The sequence below is a fragment of the Alligator mississippiensis genome, chromosome 1, assembly GCF_030867095.1.
Source record: "Alligator mississippiensis isolate rAllMis1 chromosome 1, rAllMis1, whole genome shotgun sequence".
NCBI lineage: Eukaryota > Metazoa > Chordata > Crocodylia > Alligatoridae > Alligator > Alligator mississippiensis.
Window position 1 is genome coordinate 13,395,070 of NC_081824.1, and position 18,149 is coordinate 13,413,218.

Below are 18,149 nucleotides of genomic sequence, written 5' to 3' on the forward strand. Positions count from 1 at the left end.
CAGAAGACACAAAGGCATCAGGTTTTGTGTCGAGGGGACAACTGGCCTGCCCTCTATGATGGCCATCGTAGCCATGAGGAGACCACGAGCCTGCACACACATCAGCACTGCCAACCCCGCGCTCCCCCCGGGACTAACTGAGCCCTCAGCTGGGGGCAGCCCACACGGGTCGTACCACTGCCCGCTAACAGCACATGGAGCCACCCCCCAATACCCCAAAGGACTCGCCGACGCCCAACATTCCCCTCCTTCTCGAAGCCGTTTAACTGCCTCGCCCTCGGCTCACGTGGCTCCCCGGGTCACGTGAGGGCGAGAAAGCCTATGAGCACACGCCTGGGGGGGCGGGCAGGCACCCTTGGGTCACGTGGCCTTATATAAACTGCGCCCGCCGTTGGCCGCGGCCCCAGTAGGCTGGCTGGCGGCCGGGCGCCGCGGCGGCGGCAGCATGTGCTCGTTGCTGGGAATCCCCAGCCCGGGCTCGGCCGTGAGCCTGCGCGTGTCCTTCGTAGACGTGCACCCGGACGTGCCGCTGGCGCGGCTGTGGGGGCTGGCGGGCGAGCGGCGCGACGAGTACGCGGCGCTGCAGCGCGAGCTGCAGGCCCAGGCAGGGCCGCGCCTGGCCGCGGAGCCCGGCGGGGCGGCGGCGGCGGGCGGCGCGCTGGGGCCCGGCGAGCTGTGCTTGGTGGAGCTCGGCGGGCGCTGGCAGCGCTGCCGCGTCGTGAGCCGCCAGGCCCGGGGCGCGCCCGCCTACCGCGTCTTCCTGCTGGACGAGGGCCGCTCCGTGTGCGCCGCCGCCCACCACCTGGCGCGGGGCCGACCCGAGCTCTTCCAGCTGCCCTCCGAGGTGCTGGGCTGCGTGCTGGCCGACCTGGTGCCCCCGGGCGGCGGGGAGCCGGCGGGCGCTGTCTGGCCGCTGGGCACTGCCGAATTCCTGTCCTGCCTGCAGGGCAAGGAGGTGTCGGGGCAGGTGCGCGAGGTGCTGCTGCCGCAGCGCCTGGTGGTGCTGGAGCTGCCCTGGCTGCTGGCGCAGATGCAGCACCTGGGCCTGGCGCAGCAGGCGGCGCCCAGTGACTTCCGCGCCCTGCTGCAGCGCTGCCTGGCGCCCGTCTCGGCCCTCGTGCCCCAGCCGCCCCTGCTGCCTCCCGCCGCCGCTGCCCCTGCCGATTACTTCTACCCACGCCTGCAGCCGGGGGTGACGGAGCCGGTGCTGGTGACGCAGGTGTCGGACCCACAGCGCATCTACTGCCAGCTGCGCAGCCTGTCACAGGAGATCCGGCGCCTCTCGGACACCATGCGCCAGTTGTACGAGGTGGCGGTCGGGCGGGGGCAGGAGCAGGAGGTGCCGCCCAAGCCGGGCTCGCCTTGCGCCGCCCGGGGCATCGACGGGCACTGGTACCGCGCGCTGCTGCTGGAGACGTTCGGGGGCGAGCTAGGCCGGCCGCTGGCCCAGGTGATGTGCGTGGACTACGGCAGGAAGGAGTTCGTGACGGGCGCCAACCTGCGCCGCCTGCCCCCCGAGTGCTTCCGCATGCCCGTGCTGACCTACCCGTGCGCGCTGCAGGGCGTCTCGGACGGTGGCTGCGGCTGGTCCCGCTCGCAGCTGAGCGAGCTGAAGGCGCTGCTGCTGGGCAAGGCGGTGAGCGCCCGCATCGATGCCTACAGCTCCTTCGAGCACCTCTACTACGTGAGCCTGTACGGTGACAACGGCATCAACCTCAACTGTCTTTACGGCGTGCAGGCACACTGCTTGTCTGCCAGCCTGCTGCAGAGCGGCTCAGAGCTGCCCGATGCTGCCGCCGAGGAGCCAGAGCAGCCACCTGGGGCGCCCCCGGCTTCGGCAGCAGTGCAGAGGGCTCCGGCCCGTTCCGCCCGCCTGCCCGTCATACGACTGAAGGCGGGAGTGTTCTGCAAAGGGCAGGTGTCCTTTGCCCGGGACCCGGGCGAGTTCTGGCTGCGGCTCCAAGAGCACAAGCAGCCCCTCGGCCAGTTGATGCGGAGCATGAGCGACTTCTACTCCCGAGCCCAGAAGCTGGAGGCCGTGCTCCTGGAGCCACAGCTGGGCTCCCTTTGCTGCGCCAAGTGGAAGGAGAAAGCCTACTATCGTGCCCTTGTCACCAGGGTGCTGGGCAAAGGCGTGGAAGTGCATCTGGTGGACCGAGGCAACACCGAGACCTTGGACTGGTATGAGGTAAAAGAGCTGCTCCCTCAGTTCATGGAGCTGCCTGCTGTGGCTCTGAAGTGCTGCTTGGCAGATGCATCCCCTTTGGGGGAGAGTTGGAGCAAGGAGTGCATGTCCTACTTCAAAAGGGCTGTGCGGAACAAGGAGCTGACATTCCACGTGTTGGGTACACAGGGTGACAAGTATGTGGTTGAAATTCTTGACCAGTCCCAAACAGGAGAGAAAAATGTATGCAAAATCATGACCTGGGGAGGATATGCCAAATTCCAGGGGGCTGAGGTTCCGCAGGTACATAAGAAGGCACCTGCTGAGCGTCTGGGGCAGGATCCCAAATGGGGTGCTGAGGAGGGGAAGCAAGCCAGTGCTACAGATAGTGTCACAACCAGTAGGAGAATAGAAATAGAGCCCAAACCAAAAATACATCACACAGTGCTCAAATCATCTGCAGCTTTGGTAAAAGACCAGCCCACTGTATCAGCTGATGATTTAAGTGACTCAGTTTCTGATAAGGAAAAAATGCCCCCAAATCTGCCCTGCTCTTTTGCTCAAAACTACTTGGAAATCAAACCAGGACTTCCTCCTTATGAAGATCAGCTGGAAGTAGGAAGCACAGTTGATGTGGTAGTGTCCTGTGTTGAAAGTCCTGGCTACTTTTGGTGTCAACTACGGAGAAATTCCCAAGAGCTTAAGAAACTAATGGCTACAATTCAGGACTATTGCAAGGGTTCAGCACAGCCACATTATTTGCCAAATCCTGTATGTTTAGCCAAGTATTCGGAGGATAAGAAGTGGTACAGAGCTTTGATTCTTAGTGGAATACTTCCCAAAGAAGAGGTAGAGGTGATATATGTAGACTATGGGAATAAGGATGTGGTTTCTCTTAAGAATTTGTGTTCAATCAATGCAGATTTCCTTAAACTGAAGGCCCAGGCTTTCAGATGTAGTCTTTACAACTTAATTCAGCCAACTGGTCCTGATCCTCTTGTTTGGGATGAAGAGGCAATTTCAGCTTTTCAGGAATTTGTTGATGCCTCCATGGAGTGTTTGCAACTGAACTGTACAATATTTGCTCTGGCTGCGGTGAACAACAAAGAGCTATTTAATATTGTGGATTTAATTACACCTTTTGAAAGTGTCTGCCATTTTCTGATAGAGAGAGGTTTAGCCAAACCGGTACAACCTCAAAGTCCTCTGGCATCCTCTGTTCAGCTTTATTCTTATTATTATTCTACGCATGACATCAAAATTGGCAGTGAGGAAGAGATTTATGTAACACATGTAGATGATCCATGGAAGTTCTACATCCAACTTCAAAGAAGTGCAGATGCTCTAGAGCAGCTCACAGATAACATTGATCAACTGAACAAAGTACTGCTCTGTTTAAAAATGTCTCAAGGCTCTGGAAACTTGTGTCTTGCAAGGTATACTGACAGTCACTGGTACAGAGGAATAGTTACAAAAACAAAGCCTAACAAGGAAGTATATTTTGTGGATTTTGGAAACACAGAGGTGGTAAAGAAAGAAGATATTCTTCCTATACCTAATGATGCTTATAATATCTTGCTTTTGCCAATGCAAGCCATAAAATGTTCATTGTCTGATATCTGTAATGTATCAGAAGAAGCTACTGAATGGTTTACAAAAGCTGTCTTAGATAAGCATTTAAAAGCAATAATTGTAGCAAAAGAATCTGATGGAAAACTGATGATTGAACTCTATGATGGTAATATTCAAATTAATGCAAAAATGAAACAGGATTTTAGCTTACCAAATAGAGCGACTCACAGGCACCCAGAAAATGAAACTTTACACTCTAAAAATCAAGACGCTAAAGAAGAGAGAAATGAAAATGTGAAGTCATTTACAACATCCACAAGTAAGTTTACTGAGAGAGAGAATTGGAGATCTGAAATGCAGAGAGGAGAGAGCAGTTGTAAAACCAGTTTTATTTGTAAGGAAGCAAAACTGCTCCCATCTCCTAAAAAAGAATCGTTATTTGATCCGTGGAAAGGATCTGTGGAAAGGTTTAACCATAACAAAGCCTCTCCCCTTGATAAAGTAGAAGAGTCCCCTCTTCCCATTAGGAAGGAAGATAAGGGGTCTGTTGCTGTTGTATCTGGTACTGCTGGAAATAGAGATCAGGGAGAAAATAGTGTATATGTTCCTTTAAAAAATCTGTCTGATCTGCATCAAAAGAACATAATGCCTGGACTTAAAACTTTAGTATATATTTCTCATGTCAATAACCTTTCAGATTTTTATATTCAGCTAGCAAGTGATGAATCTCAACTTAATAGCATCTCGGAGACATTAAACAACAGAACAAGAAGAGAGAATCTCTGTAAACAGCAGTTGAAAACAGGAGACTTAATTGGTGCTGCTTATTCAGAAGATGGTTTATGGTATAGGGCTGTAATTAAAGAGAAATCTTCTGAAGAGCTGATTAGTGTTCAGTATATAGATTATGGCAATACTTCAGTAGTTAACATCAGTGAAACTTGTAGAGTCCCGGAAGACACTACATTAATTCCAGTGATGAGCATCCATTGCCTCCTTGGTGGACTTCAAGCTGTAAGTTGTCTAGATTGGACACAGAAAGCAGTGCTCTACTTCTCTGAAAGAACAAGCGATGTTCAGATAAACTGTGAATTTGTAGAGAAGGTCAAAGACAAATGGGAAATTCTTCTCAGTGATGACCAAGGCATGATAGCAGTGGATTTGATTGAAAAATTTGCAGCAAGAGAAGGCTCTCAATTATCAGAAATGCGTGACGGAGATGAGAGTAGGTGTGATGTTCCTAACAACGTGCCAGACCTGTCTTCTGATGAGCAAAACAAAATTTCTCATCTAAATGACACTGAAACATTCTCCTGGAAGATTCCTGAGGTAGGTCAGACTGTAGAAGCGTATGTCACTATGGTAAAGGGTCCAGGATTTTTTTGGTGTCAGATTGCTGGCACAGAAAGTATAAACTACCTGGAAGAAAAACTGAAGATTGCTGGAGAACTTTCCGTAAATAGCACGGATGACTTTAGATCTAGTGTTAAAAGTGGTGCCATTTGTATAGTGAAAAGTAGTGAAAATGAAAAATTTTACAGAGCAGAAATTAGAAGCATAAAAGGTACCAGCCTAATTGTCAGACATGTGGATTATGGAACTGAGGAGGTCGTTGATAGAGAGGTGGTCAGACAAGTTCCTGATGAACTGCTCACAATACCTAATCAAGCATTTCCATGCTGTCTGTCTGGATTTGATTCTTCAGAGGGCTCCTGGATTAGTGAAATAACAGATAAGCTTCATGACATGATTGCAGAATCTTTACTAGGGATCACAATAATAGAAATAAAAAAGGATAATCCATCTGGAATTCCTTTGTGTAGTGTTAAAATGCAGTGCAATGGAGTAAGCATTAATGAAGAACTGAGTTGTTTTTGGAAGCCAAACCTAGGAAACCGTGACAAGACTTCAGCAAACATTGAGAATACGTCTGAGGGAAAGAATGAGAGCACAGGGATAGGTGATAAAGACTTTTTTGTTCTTGAAGAGGCAGCCTCTGCAGCTTGGACTCAAGTAGTTCAGAACGAAAATCAGAGTGCCATCCTTGATCCAGAACTATTCCATCCAACAAAGAGTGACTGTCTACATGCTCCAGAAACACCATTTCCACTGGAGGAAGTGGAATTGGTTTTACCCACATCTAATGGAGAACATCAAGTGAAGCATCAAATCAGTTTTGAAACTTTTGGTACAGACAGCGCTTTACTTGAGAGTGAGAGCAATAGTAAAATATTTTTAGAACCAGAAATAGCTGATGTGCAGGTGCTTTTCAGTAGTGAGACAAAGGACTTAAAACATGAACTATCTAAAATGGAAGTGTTGGATAATATATCCCAAACAGAGATGTTAGAATTGACAGTTGATTGTCAGTCTTTGAGTGATACAAGTGAAGAGCTACTAAAATTACAGTCACAATATGTGCAACCTTCCCTGGGTGAGGAAATAAAGAATCTAATGGAACTGGACCATTTACAAACATCATCTTCGTATGATGAAATAAGAGACCTTCTACTGGAACTAAGCTGGCTTGAAATGCAGTCTTCTCTGGATGAGAGAACAAAGGAGATGTTGGAATTGGAATTTCTTGATGAGCAGCTTTTGGGTGATGAAACAAGGGATTTGGTGACTCAGAAATCACTTGAAGTTTCTCCTTCACTTGAAGAAAGAGAGAACTTGCTGGAGTTGAAGTCACTTGAAATGCAGCCTTCATTTGGTGATGATAGAGAGGAGACATTGGAACCACTACCATCCAATGTACAATTTTCTTTGGTTGATGAAATGGAGAGATTGAAATTGGATTTGGATATGCTTCAAGTTCATCAAATGAGATCTTTAGCTGAGGAAGTACTGGAAATGAAGTCTCCCCAGATACCTTTATTATTGGATGAAGCTGGGAAAGAATTGGAAGTAGGGACACATCAGGCAGAGATTGTACTTCATGGCACAATAAAGGAGCCAGTGGAACTGGTGCCATCTGAAGTGCTGGCTTCTCTGGGTGATGAAGCAAAAGATGATGTGCTGGAGTTAGAAGAATCTGTATTACAACTTCCTGCAAATAGTATAGTTCAGCTTTCTGCTCTCAAAACGGACATAAAGCAAGGAGCTGTTTACAGTGTGGAGTTAGGTAATGTAGGGCTGCTTGACACTAAACATGAATGTGCAGAACAGCTAAGTGTGCAAGAGACGAGTTCTGCAGAAGAACAGATGAAACAAGGTTGCCATAAAGCATTTAAAGAATATGGAGATCCATACGCAAGTGGGGAGCCTTTAGATGAAGAAACTGAAATAGAAAAGCAAGATGACTCTTTTGCTGATCACGGTGCAGGTAAAGTACCTTCTAGTTGCATTTAAAGAAGTACAGAACTTGGCTGTACAGAACCATTCATATTTTTTGCTTTAATTTATTTTAAAAAATTTCTTACCTGAAAAATGTAGAAAGAACTTCTTGAGAGCTGTGAAATTAAACTTCATGCACAATGTGCAGGAAGTGCAGTAGGTATCAATGCACAGGATTACATAGTGGGTGGTGGTGGTGTTTAAAATATGGCCATACTGGAATTCCTGAGTTCAGGGAATAAGAAGTTAAAAATTGGATAGGATAAACTTTGACCTCAAATTTTGTAGAACAACGTGCCTGTGGAGCCTGCAATCTAGAGGGGTTTGCTGTTGGTTCCAAATGTGTGGTGTGGACATCCCCAAAGTGGTGTGAGGCTCAGATTTTGGAGGTAACGGATGAAGGTACCAGGGTAAGTAAGGTGTCTCAGAATGCTTTGACTTGTACAAAAGGATTTTTATGTATGAAAATATTGATTTTTGCAGGCATCCAACAGTTTCTTGACTTGGCAAGATTCCATTAAGAAGAGTTAAAATAGTTTTGCTATTGCATATGCTACTTCCAGTTTTCTAGAAAGCATAGGTACAGTTTTCACTAACTTGCATTACTGAAACAAAGAGACAACTTGCTAACCTTCTTGATAAGTGGATGCCAGTGTATACACTTAAAATAACTTCCTTATCTAAAAAAAAAAAAAAGTATGTGTGTATCTACACACACACAGCCCATAGTAATTTAAATAGGCAGTTTTATCAACATTAAAACTGTTCGAGGGAGGGTAAAAATATAATGTGGCACCATGTATGCAGCCAAAAACCTGGAGGTACTCCACATTATAAATATATGTGGAGTATCTCCAGTGTTTTGGCTGGAGCCACATCAAATCCCTACCCTTCCTCTTCACCTCCCCCCACCCCAAGAACAGTTTTTTAATGTTGATAAAATTGCCTATTTAAATGATTATTGGCTTTGTTATTAAATTATCTCCTTGGCTTCCTAAGATATACAGTTGAATCTGTTATTACAAGCATGGGTGACTGGTGCCTCCTAGCTCTGGGGGTCCCCCAGTGACTGATCGCCAACCCTGGAAGCGCTGTTGGCACTTCTCAGGGGGGACACTGGCTGGCACTCCCCAGCCAGTGAGGGCAATTTCAGGGGGGCACTGACAGGTTCTCCACTCTGCGGCAGGCAAGGGCCAATTTCAGGAGGGGCACACCCCAAATTGCCTGTGATTACAAAGGTCAGGGTAATCCAGGTTAAGAGCCTTTTAAGTTTCTTGTTCCTGCAACAAATATTGAATCTCCATGTGTACTGCATTTAAGTTAACTTTCCTATTAGGTGCAAGAGACTCTGTATCTTCTAGAGTGAAAACACATTCAATATGAAAGTTAATTTAGGTAATTTAGACAGGTGGCCTGAACCAGAAATCAAACGCTATCCTCTTTTTTTTTTTCCCCTTCCTTTTTACAGGGCACGTATAAACTGAATATTTATGTGATACTCTGCTTGTTGATATTGTTTTCATAGATGTGGCATTTAATATGTGAAATCTATGTAAATGAATAGTCCTGCCAAATTGAGGTTGATGTTTTGTCTGTACAGGTTTTGAATCTTTCAAATGGTAATGAGGAGATAGTAAATCCGGAGAACGTTTGGAATGGTATTCCTGAGCTTGCAAGGAGTTCATCTGAGGTACGGCATAACCGCATAACTGGTAAATGAGTACAGAAATAGAGTACTGATGCAGCACTGGGTAGTCAGATTGTTTGAGTTGTAGCGTTTATTTTCTGATCATGAAGGATATCAGCGTAGTGTAAACCTTAATCAACCTTTGATCAACACATCAAAGAGCTACTCAACACAGCTCACAAAGACACTCTCATGGACCCAGAGGGATAGACTTCCATCTTCAGCTCCCTCTGTCCAAAATGAAGTTTATTTTCGACCTATGGGGACTTCTTACCATCTTGTACCATCTACACTTTTCCCAGAGCCTGACGAAGGGACTTTGATTCCCAAAAGCTTGCAGAAAAGGACAATTTTCTTGCCATTTTCCAGTTGGTCTAATAAAAGGTATCATTTTGGAACCAAGAGTTCTAGTTTTTTGTATGTATAAACCTTAATAAAGACTAAGTAACCGTTACAATTGAATCAAACTGCTTTGAACACTAACTTCTGAAACTTGCTTTATTCCATTTTAAAAATTAACAAATCAATTTTATTCTACAATAATAAAGCCAATCTTTCTGGGGACCTTATATTGGTTTAGGAGAAATCCAGTAACAGTAAACTGATGACTTTGAGCAAGCACACCATTTGGCAAAAGGAACATCATTATATCAAAGTAAGAAAATTTCAGACCGGGGAGTACTGAGGAATGCTCCTGGTGCTTCAGTTCCACAGGATAGTGGCAGCAACTTAGTTTAATCCATTTCAGTATTTCTGTAGAACATTTTCTAATTAGTAAATAATAAAAAGGAAAAGAGGGGTTGAATTCCCTGTTGGTTTGCTTTGAAAGCACTGATACTTCACCAAGTATATGTCTAGGAATAGAGTAGTGAAGTTAGACTTTTAATTACAGAAGATAACGAATGGGGTATACTTCAGGTTTCTTCATCTTCTAAACAAGAGCCTTGGTTTGAAGAAATGAAATAGGCAACAGGCATTTTAGTGGTTGAGATTGGGAGGGTGGGAAGGAATAATCCAAAAGCAGAGTATTGAATAGAACGCCCAAGTGTTCTAATGCAACTAGTCAGTCTAATTTGAAATGGACTGTATATTTGAGCGAGCAACTGTACCATTGTTCAATTGGTCTTATTCTTGTTTAGGAACCAACTGATGCAGCTGATAACTTGCATCCCTTGTCACTAGAGGTCTCAGTGTTTCAAGGTAAGATTTTTAACTACTTCTAATGGCTTCATTTTATGAAGAAGCATTTAGCTGAGTGTTTTTAAATATATGCATCTTAACATTTTGAAGTGAAGTAGTGTGTATTCTAGTTAGTTAAAATAACTATTTGGAAAATTCAGTTGAGCTAACATGCTGCTGTTGAGAGAGGTTTTGTTTTCATTTTGTTCTTTTGGTTTCTTCACTATTATGTCATAAGCTATGAAAATGAATGCCTCCCCACACGTCCTTACATGGAAGGGCGGATGCTTAATGAAGAAGGTTGGTTGGTTGTTTTGTTTATGTCCAGATATGTTAAGAACCATAACCTTCCTGCTTGGGATACTAATTGTAGTAGCATGTAGGGTAGCTTGTCTCCTGCTTTCCTCTTGGGTTGCTGCATTTCTCCCTGGGTTTATCAAGCTGATGCCCTGAAATGCTAGGTTTGAGTGATCATCATCATATTATGCAAAGACTTCGTGGCTATAAATTAGGAAACATTGCATAGTATACTGTGTTGCATCTAAAACATAGTATGCTATCAAACAAATGAAGAATGTATAGCACTGAATAGGGGAAAAAAGCAGCAGAATTTAATTTGTATGCATCACCTCATCCTTGTTGGTTCCTGTTGCAGATACTCAGATGTAGCTTGAATGCAGGTTACTGTAGTACTTTTAATGGAATGATGATAAGCATTATCTGTTTTACTGTGTGCTCAACCTTTCAGTGGAGGGTGGAACCTTGATTTTTTTTTTTTGCTTTTTTTTTTATGTTGGCATATTCCAGTTGCTCTTTTATTAATAATTGTTTTAATATTTCAGTCTTGAAAAACAAATGTACATCTTAAGTATCCATCGGATACTGCACACTTGGAACAGATGCAAATAGTAGAGCTGAGGAGTGAACTATATTTTTGGCTTAAATTAGTTAATTTGAAATGACTGTTAGATCGCCTTAAATCCAAAGTTCAGATTTTGTAGTCTTACAAAGTAGTCTTTGTAAATCCTTCCTTGTAGTGGTGGTAGTTGCAAAAGTGGTACTGTGGTACCACTGGTTACTACTGTGGTAGTAAGCGCTAAAAACAAAATTGACTTTTTCATGAGTTTTTCATGACTTCAGTGTCGGATGTTAAATGCCAAAATTAAACATATAAAATGTTGAAAAATAGGATTTCAAGAGTTCTTTTAATATTCTAGCTAATACTGTAACCAAAGAATGGCAAATATTTTTAAAAGCTATATATTTATTAAAACTAAACTGTATTGGTATAAAAGTAGAGGAAAGGAAGTAGCTTGTTCCATACTTGTTTGAAAGATTGCATTAATGGCTGATATTAGAGGTGAAATTAATAATGCTGGTTAGAAAAGTTCCAATTACAAGCCACTGAAATCATTCTCATAATGTTGGCAGACTAATAGTTTGGGCAGAAATGTTCCACTTTGTGTGACTATCTCAGGCTGAAACTCCTGAGAACTTCTGCCAGAATAGTTAAGAACGCTTCTTAGGTTGTGTCCAGACAAGCGTGGCCATGCTGCACATTCAGTTGTTTTCCGCGCTGCAAGGGAGCAGAGCAGAGAGGCTTTTTTTGACCCCTGGATATGGGTCAAAAAGACCCGCCTGGGGAGGGGGGGGGAGCGGAGTGGAGGCAGCTTGCACTGCCCACAGCCAAGCCTGGCTGGCCGGAGCCACACTTCGTTGCAAGCCAGGCTGCGTGTGGCAGGAGTAATGCAGCTGCAGCCTGGTGAGGCCCTCAGGACTCCAGGTAAGGCTGCTGGGGCCAGCTCAGTGCTGGTTCCAACCTTCCCTACCCAACCTGGGGTAACTTGCTGTGTGCCAGACCAGGTGTGGCACAGGCCTTCCCTGGGGACACTAGTGGCGGCACAAGGTGTACTGCTGCTAGTTTTTCCTCGGAACTAAATGTCCTTGCGTATGTGGATGTGGCCTTAGTGTGCTGGAGCAGCAGCATCAGATTTGTTAGAGGACTGTCTTTGTCAGAGGTATGTGTAGCTTTGTTTCCCCTCCTGCCCTCAACAAAATCCACCCAGGTTTTTGAGTTCATCTTGGTTAACACATGAGAGTTCACACATTTTCAGAGACTTCCTAGTTACTCTGGATAGACCATCTGAATAGAAGACAAAGTGGCTGCTTTACTTGAATGCAGAGAGAACAAAGCCCAGATTAGGATCAGATGGTAGTTAGGGGTGGGGGCGAGATGGCTTGGATTAGAGGATGGAAAGGCAGGGCTAGGAGTCAGTTAGATGGGGGCATAACACTGAGATCTGCTCTGCCAAGACTGGGGGTAGATCATGAGAGCAAAGGATGAGGATTGGATTAGATGCAGGGGAAAGAGTCAGGATTGGCTGGGTGAAGAGACTGGGGTAAAGAGTTAGGGAAGTGGGAGAGACTGGTTGAACCAGCTGAATCGGGAGTTGTATGGAGAAAGATAAGGAGACAGGTTAGACAGGCTGGGACTAAGAACAGTGGGGAACAAATATGGGGAAAGATGGCTTTCATGAAGAGCTTGAGAATGGAGAAGCAAGACTGGCTGGGCAAAGAGGCTGAGATTGTGGGAAGGAGCCTGAATGGGACAATGCCTTGTCTGGGGCAAGGAGCAAGTCTGAGAAGAGGACACTAGGACTGGTACAGATGGGTAGAGACAGGGGAGAAGGGGTGAAGTTCAGGGATGGAGTCAAAAACTTTTGAGTCTCTCACCTTTTCTCTGCTGTCATCAGTTACCTGGCACTGGCACTGGCATCGGCATTGGCAAGGTGTCTTACCCCATTCAAGTGCATTAGCTCAAGGAGTACAGGGGGCTGGTATAATAGTCTAAAGCAGGGGTGGGCAGAATGCGGCCCAGGGGCTGGATGTGGCCCACCAAGCCATTCTATCTGGCCTGTAGGGCCCCTAAAAATTTTAGAAAATTAATATTAATCTGCCCTGGGCTGCCTGTCATGCGGCCCTCGATGGCTTGCCAAAACTCAGTAAGCGGCCCTCTGCCCAAAATAATTGCCCACTCCTGGTCTAAATATTCCAGCCTTTACAGTGGTGATTCTCAACCAGGGTGCTCTGGGTGCCACAAAGATCCTTCGAAAGATGGCACAAAATGCGAGGTGATAAGCAAAGAAGCATATGCTTAAACTTGTTCTGGTCTGGCTTGTCCTCCCTATCCCCACTGCCTGGCCCCTTTGCAAGGGGGTAAAGCATTGTCAAATATATAAATTTAACTTTTGAACTTGGGTGCCATTCAAGTCACAGAAGTTATGAAGGTGGGGCGCCTTGAGTCCAGTGAGGTTGAGAACCACTTTTTTACCTCTACTGGTGCAGGCACCTTCTACTGGTGCAAGTGTCAGCATGATGCTGCATGATGAAATTTGTTCTTTTGGTTTTTTTTCTTATAAACCATAGAAAATAACATGCAGATGTATGAAACTAAGCTAGAAGAACATTAAGGTTGAAGAGTCAAGCACTTAATTTTGGTATTTCTCCACTTTTAAGGTTGTTGGGGCAACCTTTTAATTCACCACTCCTATTTTTTTATTTGTACATCATGAGGGTCTGCAGTTACAAGATTGCATGCTGTTTTTTCTCCCTGTCCTCTGACAAGATCCCCCTGCTCTGCCCTTCCCTCACTTCTGTTCAGTGCATACGATGAACCAGTTAGGGAATAAACTAGATATACACAGCGAAGGAGGCTGTTGTCTGCGGGACACCTGTCTCATTTGTTGCAGAGGCTGACAGCATAACCAAGGGATTACAGGAAGAGAAGGACAGTTTACCAACTAGACTCTGCATGTTGGACTGAATTGGGTGCCCAAGTGGAGATGCAGGTACCTAGTTAGCAGAAATGCTGAGCGCTTCCAGCTGTGACTTAAGTTAGTGGGGGCTATGCTTTGACTAGAAATGCGAAGTAACTTGAGAAACTGAATCAGGCATCTCATTGAACCTGTAGAAATAAGCCCAAATCCAAAATGCTGCTGAGCACTGGGACACCTAATTTAGGTGCATGGCTGTAGCCCTAAATTAAATGCCTAGACTTTGTGCAGTGCATGGGGAGAATTAGGTGCCCAAGTGTGTTCACAGCTGCCAGTACACTGAGCAGAGAGTAAGCCCAACCTACTCAGTAAAGCGCACTGAGGACAAAGTGGTGCCCCCCATTTGTGAGGGGCAAGTTCTGGTGTCTTAAGTCAGCAGGAAGGCACTTCCTTTCACTTGGGAGTGAAAACAAGGATTACTTCAAACCATGAGAGGAATCTGGAGAAGTTATGAGACCTCAGTCTTACAGTTCAGGGACTAGAGCACTTCACCCAAGTTCAATTTCCCCCTTCTGAGGGGGTTCCCAAAAACATCTCCAGAATCCCTTTACTGCCAGGCTGTAGATTTGGCTGGGATAATGTGAGCGCTTTCCACTCCTAAAAAAGCTGTTCTGGCTCACATGGGAGACTGAAGATTCATTTGGCCACAGAGAAAATGGGATGGAACATGACTTGCTTAATGATTAAGGTGTTTGGAAGGAAACCCACTTAGGTTCTGTCCCTGCTCTGTGGGGGTCATCGCATCTTTCTCTTCCGTTCTTTTAACAACTGCCAGTGATTTAGAGTAATACCAGATTCGGTCAGCGAGCTCCGAGCATCTTGGCAGGCTGGACTCCTTCATGCACTACAAGGGGAGGAATGAATGCCCAAGTTCCACTGGCACCCACAAGCTTAGGCATCCAAAGCTAGGCTCCAAGTTGCTCTGCTCTGCCAAGACTGAGGTTTCTTTGGGGCTTGCAAAGTGGCAGAACTTTTGGGAACCTGCCTGAGTTTAAAACTGAATACTGAAGCATTTCTAGACTTTCAGCTGCTGCCTAACCAAATCAAACTGCTAATGGAGGTTTTGAGGTTGTCAATTCAGACTTAATTGGGCACTAAAATCTTTTTGTGGACTTCAGTGCTTTCAGTCCCCGTGGCTAAAATTAGGAGAGAAACCTTATGAGACATTAGGAGGGCTGTAAAGATCAAGTATGGATGTGAAACATTTATGCTGCAGGGAATCGGTGCAATGAGAACGTGTAGTGAATGAGGCATGGGAGCTCCCGTGGAACAGCACCATTGGGATGAATAAATACCGAGCGTCTGCTTATTGATTGGTGCACAGAATGGATGAGTGCACAGGTGAGGCAAAGGTCCTGTGGTAAAAATAATACAGGATTGAAATATTAGTATAAATGGCATTGGCCTTTTCTAATTCAGGTGTTTGAATTTGAACATTCAATGTTTAATATAGTTCTGAAGATGCTGTGACAGCTTTGAAGTGCAATTACAAGTGTGCAAATTGGTGTCCTGTTCAACTTCTGGCAAAATACGATCATTTCAATTTGTATTTTGTGATTTACCTCCTGTTCCTTCCACACTTGGAGTAGCTTAGCTCTAATTTTGACTATGTAGAATCTGTCTTTGTAAGTATTGCATCCAGGCAAATGATGTAAAAATTCCCACTGTCATAATACCAGAGGTTCCCCCGTGTGTGTGTGTGTGTGTGTGTGTGTGTGTGTGTGTGTACACGTGCATGCATGTTTGTTTGTTTTTTTAATGTGGACCACAAGCATACAAAATTAGTCTGAAGTTGGACTATAAAAATGCAGGCTTTTTTTTTTTTTTAAGTGACTTGCTATATTACACATCTGGATTTTCATGGTTCTACTCTCACCTTTCCCTTTTCCTTTTTTCTTCCTAGAAAAAGGAACTTGTTATGATTCAGATGTAACCAATCCTTGTACAGCAGCCAACATCCCTGAAAAGGCATCTGAGTGAGGCTTCTTGTTCATAAGCTCTGTGTGATGAAGAAACAGTTTTCTGAGCATCACTTTCCTAAGAACTGGATATTACTGAATAATATGTTGTAAGAATATTTGAATGTGGTTTTCAAGCAGATGCATCTACCTACATAATCAACTTCTGCAATACTACTTTGCACTCGTTGTTGGTAAGCTATCAAATGCCTATATGAGAGAGAGGTTTTTTTCAGTGTTAATGTGGTTTTAAGAAGTTAGATGCTATCTTTGCTTGAACGACAATTTGTACATTAGACCTAACAAATTTTTGCTACCAGTGTGTTTTGCTAATTGTTAACAACTTTAAGAATCTAGTTGGGACAACAGATACACTATACGAATGCTATTTCTATTGGAGGAGGTATACTTGCTCTAAGCTTAAATTGGTTTCACTGAGTTATTTGAATAGGTTTGTAAACATACTACTGTATATTATGGAACACTGCTTTCTGCGCAGTTTCTGACAGTGTTACTGTGTAGGAAAAACTTTTTTCTAAAACAAGCAGAGACTATTTTTCACTATTTTTGAGGTGTTTTCTTCCACATTTTGATATAAAAATCTTCAGTTTGAACTCCTTGAGTTTGGTTTTGTAGCAGAACAATGGAAGAAGCTGAAATAAAGCTTTATACTGTGGCATATTCATTCTCTAGTCCTGGTCTTTGACGTCTCTGCTGGTTTGTAGCATACAATGCACATTTGCCTTCAGCTATTAAACAAATGGACTACAAGCTGCTGGAGGAACAGACTTCAAAACATGGCCAACGGCAGAATATACGCAAGCAACACTCCTGTGGTGCTTTGAAAACTGTTCTAAATGTCTGCAAATGCCGCAGATTTATATGCAGCAGGATAGAGTAACTTCAGCATGGACAAAATCTTCAAACTGGTGAGTGTAAGACATGACATCTTTTGCTGCTGCAGAGATTGGTGTGGAGCAGACTGCTGCAGTAGAGCAGTTTTATTACCTTACATTAAAGAAGGTAAAGGAATACTGCTGTTACAGGTAAAATAAGAACTCAAAAAGTTTGGTGCACATAGAATAGAAATGCAGTTTTGTGCCACAAGCACTGATTCTGCACAAAACTGTAAAAGTAGGACTTTTCCAAATTGCATTAGCAACTTGTACAAAGTAATTGACGGTCAGTGGGATTCCTGAGATCACTCAGGATATGTTTGTAAGGTGCAAGGCAGCACCATGCAGAGGTATCGGTGGGAGTTCTTCATTTGCCAGGTCTGGAACTAAAAGCAATTTAACTGTATCAGTGTGGCACTTGCTCTGGGTTAATAGGCTCTGGGGAGCTAATTGCTAGCCTAGGCTGTATGCAACATTAATTCAGATGCCGCTTCTGATCTGAAGCTAATATGTGCAGAGATAAGTTGGGATCTCTGCACAACACGGCATTGTTTTACATAGCCATATCCTTTGGTACCATGGAAAATCTTATGCGTCACTTCTGTGTATGTAAAATCCTCAGCCGCAATCCTCATGACAGATCTTGATGTCATTTGGTAATAGGACATTATTCTACAAAAAAAATCTTAAAAATCTGTTTTCTGAATGTGTGATTCTAATGGCAGGCTGTTATTTGTATGCAAATACTCTGCTTCAGCCAGTGGTAGCTGGGCTGTTTGTTAAAATGTAGTTGTTTAGTTTTGTGCTGTAGCTTTTTTGAAACCTATAAATAGGGGTCTACCCAACTCGAGGCAGCTGGCCAATTTTTTCCATGGGCAGATCACAGGGCCAGCTACAACTTTTGAGGGCTTATTGTGGTCAGGGTCCCCTCTGGCTGAGGAACCCTGGTGGCCCTGCCCCTTGCTGCTGCTTGGCTGCCAGGACTGTCCATTGTGTGGCCCTACCCCTTGCTGCTGATTGGTGGAGGGGTGGGGCTGAACAACATCAAGCAGCCTTCTCAGCCAATCAGTGAGGAGGAGTGGAGCCATCTTGGGCTCCCATGTGCTGGCAGGCCCCACCCCCTTCCCCCAGGTAGGCTGCACAGCTGAGCTGCAGCACCATGATGACTGCTAGCTCCCTCTTGGGAGCCAGCACTTTTTTTTTTTTTTCAGTAAGGTTTTTTCTTTTCTTTTCTTTTTTTTTTGCGGATTTTGCGGGCATTGACCACTTTCACAAGCCATACCAGATTTCGCATTTTCCATGAAATCATGATTTCGGTAGGTCCTTACCTATGAATTATTGCTAAATGTATCTAAAGGTGTGTGTTTGTTTATAAGAATGGGCCCCAGAGCAAACTCCTGTACGCCATTTACAGTTCACTCCTTTTGCCCCCTCTCCACATCAACTTCAAGCACATCCAGTTCTCAGGACCCTACCTTGTCTACCAATTTGTCCAGCTTTAACTATCTTGGGAGTTTATAGCTT

General features: G+C 44.7%; 1 protein-coding gene across 2 annotated transcripts; it reads left to right on the top strand.

The window, feature by feature from the left end:
* The first annotated feature begins 405 nt into the window (after positions 1-405).
* Positions 406-16,414, top strand: TDRD6 (tudor domain containing 6). Of its 2 annotated transcripts, none has more exons than XM_059728960.1 (5): positions 406-7,061; positions 7,361-7,482; positions 8,673-8,762; positions 9,899-9,959; positions 14,988-15,112. In XM_059728960.1, exons 1-5 carry the CDS (start codon positions 446-448, stop codon positions 15,011-15,013), a joined length of 6,915 nt encoding a protein of 2,304 aa, XP_059584943.1. In that variant the 5' UTR covers positions 406-445; the 3' UTR covers positions 15,014-15,112. The 2 variants fall into 2 exon arrangements, with proteins under 2 accessions (XP_059584943.1, XP_014463891.3); XM_014608405.3 differs by lacking the exon at positions 14,988-15,112 and adding an exon at positions 15,675-16,414 and having other exon boundaries at positions 407-7,061.
* Positions 16,415-18,149: the final 1,735 nt, after the last annotated feature.

Excerpts from the sequence above, each read along its gene's own strand:
- TDRD6 (XM_014608405.3), top strand. The coding sequence starts at position 446 with ATGTGCTCGTTGCTGGGAATCCCCAGCCCGGGCTCGGCCGTGAGCCTG. Across the intron at positions 7,062-7,360 it reads TTTTGCTGATCACGGTGCAG|AACAACGTGCCTGTGGAGCC; the intron begins GTAAAGTACCTT and ends CAAATTTTGTAG. Across the intron at positions 7,483-8,672 it reads TAACGGATGAAGGTACCAGG|GTTTTGAATCTTTCAAATGG; the intron begins GTAAGTAAGGTG and ends TTGTCTGTACAG.